This window comes from Geospiza fortis, unplaced genomic scaffold (genome assembly GCF_000277835.1).
Source record: "Geospiza fortis unplaced genomic scaffold, GeoFor_1.0 scaffold432, whole genome shotgun sequence".
Classification (NCBI taxonomy): domain Eukaryota; kingdom Metazoa; phylum Chordata; class Aves; order Passeriformes; family Thraupidae; genus Geospiza; species Geospiza fortis.
The window spans coordinates 1030410-1038784 of record NW_005054436.1 but is presented as its reverse complement, the minus strand read 5'-3'; the positions used below and the strand labels follow the sequence as shown (position 1 = coordinate 1038784).

At 48.9% G+C, this 8375-nt stretch overlaps 1 protein-coding gene across 1 annotated transcript in view; it reads left to right on the top strand.

The window, feature by feature from the left end:
* Positions 1 to 6666, top strand: part of NCMAP (non-compact myelin associated protein) — an 8493-nt gene extending 1827 nt beyond the window's left edge. The window contains exons 2-4 of the mRNA XM_014309510.2: positions 4542 to 4636; positions 4761 to 4845; positions 5271 to 6666. Coding sequence (XP_014164985.1) covers positions 4552 to 4636; positions 4761 to 4845; positions 5271 to 5412 — 312 coding nt within the window. The 5' untranslated portion in view covers positions 4542 to 4551 and the 3' untranslated portion in view covers positions 5413 to 6666. The remainder of the gene's footprint in view (positions 1 to 4541; positions 4637 to 4760; positions 4846 to 5270) is intronic.
* The last annotated feature ends 1709 nt before the right edge of the window (positions 6667 to 8375 follow it).

The window sequence follows — 8375 nt, the reverse complement described above, 5'->3', positions numbered from 1 at the left end:
GGTTGCAGCGCGGTTACTCCGGGTTTCTGTGCGAGGCACCGTGGATGTATCGCAGGAAACGCGAGTTCTTTATCGGTGCCTCCGAAGCAGAGGGAAATAGAGAGCAGATGTCCTCGCACGTTTTTCTGTTCAGCTGCTGCTTGAGCAGTTGTTCCATTAATCGGGAGCTCGTAAGGGACGGGACTGGGACTGCTCTGGCGCGGTTTCCTCCCCGGAGGAAGGGAAGCCCGCGCGGCTGCTGAAAGCTCATCCATCGCCGGCGGTGTCCTTTCATCGCTGGGGACGCTGAATCTCTTGTCCTGACTTATTCAACCCTGGCACTATAAATATGGATTTGTTGGTGGTTATTTGTTTGTGGGTTTGGGTGGTGTTGGGTTTTTTTTTGTTTGTTTTCTTTTGTTTTTTTTGTTCCATACTTTTTTCCCTCCAGTCTGCTGAGCAGCGTGCTGGAAAGAGCTGGCAGAGTAATATTTAACAGGAAAAGAACTCGAAAGCTCAGAGCATTGTGTTACAGTTCACTGAGTGTCTCCAGCACAGAACAAAACTACACTGCTTGCGTTATTTGGGAACACACTGAAGCTGCTGACAGGTTTAAATGGTGATTTCTGGTTTTTCCTGGTAATTAATGTATTTAATGCCCCAGGAAGTCCTTGCTAAGGGAAGCGTAGCTTTTTGTAAACAGCTTTCACTGATGGGATGCATTGTGCTGGGTGGCAGGAGGGGTTGATTTAGTGATTACAAACCAGGAGACAAAGGCAGAGCAGAGACCAGTGACTTCAGGGTCTGACAGAGTTATTGTCCCTCTGTGGGTGCCAGACTGGGGCACTGAGGGTTTGCCAAGGGGCTCTGGTGGAGAACAGGCTGCGAGTGTGAGGTGTCAGCTGCTGTGTGTGTCTTCAGGGCTCTGCACAGGGAAGGTGCCTCACTGATTCCACAATAGGCAAGAAATCCTGGGACTGCCTCTGAGCTGTTGTGAGCACCGAGAGGAGCTGCATTTCTATGTGGGTCCTTTGTACTATGTACAGAATTATTTACATATAGAAGCACAGAACAGGTTGGGTTTGAAAAGACCCTAAAGCCCCTCCAGTGCCACCCCTGCCATGGCAGGGACACCTCCCACTGTCCCAGGCTGCTCCAAGCCCCAGTGTCCAGCCTGGCCCTGGGCACTGCCAGGGATCCAGGGGCAGCCCCAGCTGCTCTGGGCACCTGTGCCAGGGCCTCATCACCCTCACAAGGAAGAAGTTTTTCCCAATATCCCATCCATCCCTGCCTCTGGCAGTGGGAAGCCATTCCCCCTTGTGCTGCCTGCATTAAAAGCCCCTCTCCCTCCTTTTTATACGACCCTTTAATTGCTGGCTGTAAAGAAAATCTAATTGGGCAATGTGCAGTTCACAGTCTGGTTTAGACACTGCTCTGGATGAGTCAGTGACAGAAGTCTACCAAGTTTATATTTCCAGGCATGGTTTTAGAAATGAGGGTGCTCCTTTGGGGGTTCTGTTGCCACTTCTTGTCACCTGTGGGAGCTGAGGGGTTTTGGTGCCTCTCATGATCTAAGCCAGGCAGGTAAAATTACTGAGGGGTTTTTAGTTGGTGCTACTGCCCAGAGCTGCCTGCAGTTTGTGCCACTGTCTCTGTCTTGGCAAGGCAATGAACTGCTTTTAATGTGTGTTTTAGCAGCAGCTCAACCTGGGCAGCTCATGCCAGAACCTGAGAAAATGCTTATGTAAAGGAGCTGCCCTGACATGGGGACACCCAGGCTCACACAGGGAGGGTTGTTTGCCTCAGGCCACTTTCAACATGGGCTTTTCTTTCCTCCTTCCTCCCTTTTTGGAGCCTCTCAAGGTAAACCCAGGCACGTTCAGGTCTCACTGAAGGACATTATGTTTTCATTACTCCCTGAAATCACAGCTTGCCTCAATCCCTGGCAGTGTTCCCGGGGTGCTGGGAAGGTGAGGGCAGGAACAGCTCCATGTAAACCCCACCTTTTCCCAGGTGAAAGCACTGAATCTGTGTCCCCCTAACCAGCACCTGCCTTCCCTGGCAGGGAGCTGCCTCTCCAAGTGCAGCCACCCTGGAAAAACCCTCAAACAATCCCCTCTGTTCCCTGTGGCCCCTCTGCTGTAATTGCCAGGTGCTGCTGACAGGTGAGCTCTGATCCCCATCTCCTCACAAACAAACCCAGGCCAGCAGGGCCCCTCAGCTCAGCCCAGCAGGGCAGGAGCAGCAGAAGGGAGGCTTTGGAAAAGGGGGCACTGCTCCCCCTTGCCAGAACAACCCATCCCCTGTATCTGCCAAGGTGTTTGAAATGGAAACGTGCCCAAAGCTGAACTTTATGGAAACATTTCCAGCTCCATAACGTGGGGATGCAAAAATAACCAGCAGTGTGGAGAGTGAGAGTGAATGAGAGGCTCTGAGAGGCCAGGCAGGTGTGTGTGCACAGGGGGAAGTGCAGCCCTGTGTCATGGACAAAGAATGTCCTGTGATTAATGTATCAAAGTCCACTTCTCCCCTGCTGAATGGCTTTTATCCAGCACTCCTGATTTTCCAAACGTTTTTCTGAAAAGAGTAGGATCCAGGCTGAATATCAGTAGGTTCCCATGGATTTTGCTGGGCTTTTCTGGGTCTTTCTTGCAGCAGAGGCTTGGTCAGGTGTAACCTGCTGATTCACAGGGCAGGAATGGAGCTGGGACTCCAGGTAAGAGCAGGACTGGCACCTTCAACCCTGGCTGGAGACACAGACCTTGCAGCTCACAAAGCAGAAAAATCCCAACCTGCTGCAGTTTTCAAACTGCATCTCAATTGGTGCAGCCTGCTGGATAAATTAATCCCTTTCATAAACAGGTGGTTTCACTACAATAAAAATTCTTTGGGTCTGAGTGACTCATGCACAAACAGCTCCCCATTCCCAAGGTGGTTTGAGAGGGAAGGTAGGAAGGATGAATATTTCATGGCTTAATATTAAAATATTCAGCCTTATTTATTTGGAGTTAGCCAGAGGAGGAAAAAAAGGCTTCTGTAGGTCTGGCATTTGCACTGCCCGAGTCAGGAGCCACAAGGTGAGAGCTGGATGTGGCTTTTTCTGAATTATGCCCATAGACATAGACTGGTTAAACCCTTTTCCATATGGGAGGATGGGTGAGGAGACAGGAACAGCTGTCCCTGAGCTCTGGTGCTCCCAGGTCCCTCTGAGGTGTGTGTGAGCCCTGTGCTGGACAATAGGGCTGGGCAGAGTCTAAACACAAAATATTTCAGCTGATGCTCATGCTGCTGAATTAACTTGGCCTTGGCTAAACAAAGGAATCATTCACTCACAGGAGAATGACCCAGTTACAGGCTTGTGGCAAAGTTATTTTGGTTTTTAGATTAAAAGAAGAAAACCAAACTTTTAACTTGAGAGGATTGGAGTATTTGAAGAGTGGCCCTTGCAGTTTTGATCCTGCATCCCAGTCAGACACCAGCCACTTCCCTTCCTGCTGTTTCCTGATCCCTTTCATTCCTCACTGACCTGCTCTGCAGGTTTTTAATTGGTATTAATTTTTATTACCAACTGATTTCCACTCATTTATTTCTGGCTATTGTTTATCTTGTGCTGTGTGAAATGAAAGTTACCATGCCACAATATCCCAGGGGAGCACCAGAGCCCTGCCTGGCTGTACTGAGCAGCATCTGAAGTGGGAAACTCAGTTCCATATCAAGTGCTGAAGGATAATTCACTTTTCAAGGGGCAGTTGGAGTGTCTCAGCTCTGGGACTGGGAGCTGAGCTGGTTCCAGAGAGCTCTTTGAAGTGGTGCTCACACCCCTCTCGGGCTGAAGGAGCCCTTTAATGGCTCGGGTTTCCAGGGACACTTGGAAAACCCTTTTAAAACCAGCAAACATCCCGACTGCTCTTTCCATATCCACAGTTTTACCCACCAAAACACAGGCATGTTTTCAGCTGTGCCCTTGGAAGTTCAACCACTTCCAATAACAGACCTGAGCTGACACTGGGCTGAACTCACAACCTCCTGCCACAGCCACGTTGCAATATCCAACAGTTCAGGGACTGGTGTTTGTCCTGACACTTTTGGAGCTCCAAGTGAAGGGGCTAAATGGTTTTCATGTTAGATGAATGAAGCTCCTTTAAATTCTATTTTATAATGGAGTTTTTAAACCTTTCTGTGATCAGTTTTTCCTTTCCCTCAAGACATTGCTGAATTCTGGATGCAGAATCCTTCACACTCTTTTGCTCGGTGATCTGAATCTCAACCAGAGGTGATAATCTAAAATCCCAAAGCATTTAAGATACATTATTGTGTTTATATCTTATTTTATCCTATTACCACTGACCAGGGGATATTTTGAGGCAGATTGCTCAAGATTGTACCAAAGTTTCCATCGTACCCATTTCAAATTTCCATTCCTTCAGCAGGGCCAGGTTTCCACCACAATGAAAATATGAAGAACCCCAGTTCAGTGACCCTTTGGTGGGCAGTTGCCTAATTAGCAGTGTGAAAAGTGGATTAAGATTTTAGGAATTCACTCCTCTTTTTCCCCTCTGCAGCCGACTCAAGATGACGACGGCCACGCCACTGACCAATAACACTCAGCTCTCAGTGAATGTGACCACAAAGTCTCAAGAACAGAATCTCTATCAAAGTAAGGAAAGAACTGGGGTGGTGTCTCTTTTTGGTTTTAAGTGGACTTTGAACTTATCAAACTTCAAAGACTACAGTGACAACTTTGTAAATATGGCTTTTTTCCCTTCCTGCTTCTCTCCCAGGCTCTGGAGCAATAGTTGCTGCCATCGTGGTGGGGGTGATTATTATTTTCACAGTGGTTCTGCTCATCCTGAAAACATACAACAGGTACGTGACCAAGCCAAACCAGGACGGACCAAAGTCCCTGCTCTCAGCTCACAGAGCATTTCAGGGCTTGCTGCTGAAAATTTCCAGGAGAATCTAAGCATTAAAGTGCCAATTGCAGTGAATCTGTCAGTGCTCTGTGCTTGGATCTTAGGAAGCACAAAGAGCTCCTTGATGGGGGCTGCATGGTGGGAGCTCTTTTTAGGGATTCCTGGTGGTGCAGGGAAGGTCTGAGAGTGCACCAAGGCTGCCAGAGGGAGAGCTTGATTCCTCAGTTCTCAGAGCTCACATGCTCTGGGAGGTCTTTTGGTATCTTGGGGATGAAATCCTGGCTTGGCTTGACTGGGCTGTATGGGAACCCCCCCAAAACTTTACCCTGGGACAGGAGAGCCCAGCCCAGGTGCCAATTCCCCTTTTACCTTTGCCAGGCGCATGCGAGTGCGGCGGGAGCTGCAACCCAAAGGCTCCAAGCTGGCAGTGCCACCTCCCATGGGGCACAGCAGCCACAGCCTGGCCCAGCAGCCCTCGGTGACCTTCATCCCTGTGGACATCCACCTGCAGCGCAGGTAACCAGGAGCTCCCTGCCAAAGAGATGGAATTGTTACCCCATGGAGCTGGGACTGCTCAGAGAGCTGCACTGGGAGCAGCAGCCAGCTGTTACAAACCCTGGTTCCTTGCTTTGGGAGGAAAAACCAGAGGTCTGGACACTTTTGCTGTGACTGAAATAACAGGTGGAGTCTAGGAATCATCAGGATGGCAGCGAGGCCTCCGCTGGGTCTGGATAAACCAGGAAGAGATGTCCAGGTTTTGTGGAGCTTTTGCTTCCTCAGAGACTCTGCACCCTCTCTGTTCTGCTGAGGAACTGGAGGAAAAGTCTGGACACACCCCAAACCCAGGTGGGACCTGAGTTTGTTACGAGTTACATGGAAGAAGTTTGTGGATTATTTTATACCTGATGGGTAGTACAGGTGGTATCAAAATTGTATTTATCTTTACTCCTATTTCATGTTTCTAATCCCACATATGTACAGGTTGAGGAAAAAAAAACTTACTTCCTATTTTCAAGTATTTTAAACTGTTTCTATAAACTCTGTAACTCTCCACTTCTGAAGGAACTCAGTGTATGAGGGGTTTCACTCTCAATTCAGGTTCATGGCTGGAGCTGTGTTAGAATGCTCTGTTTTACACAAAATCTGAGTTCTTTAACTGACAAAAATAAGCATGGAAATAGAAAAAAACAGCTTGGACAACGCAGGGGAGGCTCTGTGCAGCCCCCATGTGCCACTCACCCTGCAAGGCTTTGTTCTCTGGTGCAGCCCAACTATTTTTAACCATTTTTTATTCTCAAAACCAACCCGGAGCGAGGCTGTTTTGTGAGTGTGAGGGCTGTGGGTGTGCAGCAGTGGCACAAAGGAATTCCCAGGGACACTCAGAGCCCACGGGTGGGAACACAGAGCACCATTGTCAGACACTGACTGCCAGATTGTCTGAGATTTTATATTTCGTACTTTTTTCCAATAAGCTTGGATCTCTTGAGCAGGTCAGTTTAACTAACTGGTAATTTTTATTGTGCAGAAACTAAATTCAATTACTTTGCAATATTGTTTTTTGGCTGAAACTGGAGCACGGTTTGGATTCCAAACCAAATATTGAGACAGCTGTTTGTGAAGTTTCTGAATCACCTTGTGAATATTTCTCTTGTCCTCGTTCTTTACCTTATTTTTTGTGGCAGGGAGGATTGATTTAAGAGTTCAAAAGGGACAGCAGATGCACATCTAATTCTTTTTTCCAAAAAAATATAAAGGAGCTGATTTTCTGTTTCTATCTCTGGACGTTCTCTGAGCAGTTCCATGGGATCAAAATCAAGATTTTTGGGGAATATAAGCCCATCTTACTGTTGTTTTTTTTTAACATCCCTAGCCAGACCTACTTGTAGCACATTTTGTTTACTTTCCATTTGCTTCATTTCAAGCCAGCACAGTTCACAAGCAGAGTAAGCAGAACTACTGCAAGCAGCTCCAGTTTCACAGAATTACTATTGCTGGCAGCAGAATTGGCTGCTGGGGCCACACCAGCATTGCTCCAGCTGAAAAATTCAAATACCACTAAAATCTGCATCACATTGGCACCTCCTGGGAGGCCCCACAACCCCTCCTGGCAGCAAAACCCAGAGCTCGTGCTGAGCAAGCAAAAGCACCTTCCCAAGGAACAAAAATCCCTGCTCTGTGCCATTTGCTGTGGATTTGAGCTTTCCAGGAACAATCCCACACTCTCCCTGCCCTGGTAACATCAGCTGCCTCAGGGCTGATCCAACCTGTCCTGATTTGGCCCCCAGGTTCCACTTCCAAACACACAGATTGTGGGAATGCTCCCCCTCAGCTGGCCCTGCCTTGCAAGAATCAATTGTTGGTTTTTTCCTCCTGAAAGTTCTACAGGATCTTCATCAGGTCAGATCCTCCAGCTGGAATTTCACTGATCCAGATACTCTGGTAAAATGTTTAATTTTTCACTGCTGGGTAAGTCCTGACCCCAAAACTCAGCTCTCCCTCCTAATTTCCATCGTCCTTGTCCCAGCAGAGAGCACGGAGCTCCACCTAGTGTCCTCCTGCCTTCCCACGGGCTCTAAATCCTGTTCCTCAACAAAAACATAAAGCAATTCCAGCTTCAGCTGTCACCTTTACTAAACTCCCTCATCCACAGTGCCAGGGCTGTTGAGCAACCGAGTCAAGCACTGTCCCAAGTTTGGCTGCGCAAGACTTAGATCATTACAAGTCTAAGCAGATAAAATATGATAATTTCCCTTGGGTTTTATTGCTGAGCCCCATAACCAATTTATTTCCCAAAAATGCATCCATAATTCAGCCCAGAAGGAGCCACAGAGATCAGGGACCTACACCAGTCACACCAGTTTGTCCAGAGTGGGATGGGCTGGAGAGCTCATGGCTTCTCCTCAGGACCAGAAAGGCAGGGAGCTGCTGGAGGGGGTCCAGTGGAGGCCACAAAGATGATTCGGGGTCTGGAGCATCTCCCTGATGAACAGAGACTGCGGGAGGTGGGCCTGGTTATTCTGGAGGAGGGAAGGCTCAGAGGGCATCCCATAAATCCATAAAATACCCCAACGGCTGTCAGAGGATGATATCAGGCTCTCTTCAGGGACAGGACCAGAAGCAATGGCCATAAAATAAAACACAAGGAGTTCCACCTCAACCTAAGAACTCCTTTCCATGAGGGTGGCAGAGCCCTGGAACAGCTGCCCAGGGAGGGCTGGAGTCTCCCTCTGTGGGGACATCCCAAACCCACCTGCACGTGTCCCTGTGCCACCTGCTGACCCTGCCTGGCCAGGGCTTGGGCTGGGACATCGCCAGAGGCCCCCTCCAACCCCAACTCTTCTGTGACCTCTTCAGAAGGTCCCTGCCTTGCGCCCAGGGACCTCTGTTATTCCGGGAAGGAGCCGAGGGGCATTGCCGAGGGGTCACTGCCGGGGGCTGAGGCAGCCGCGCCCGCACGATCCGGACCGGCCCCGCCGCCCTCCC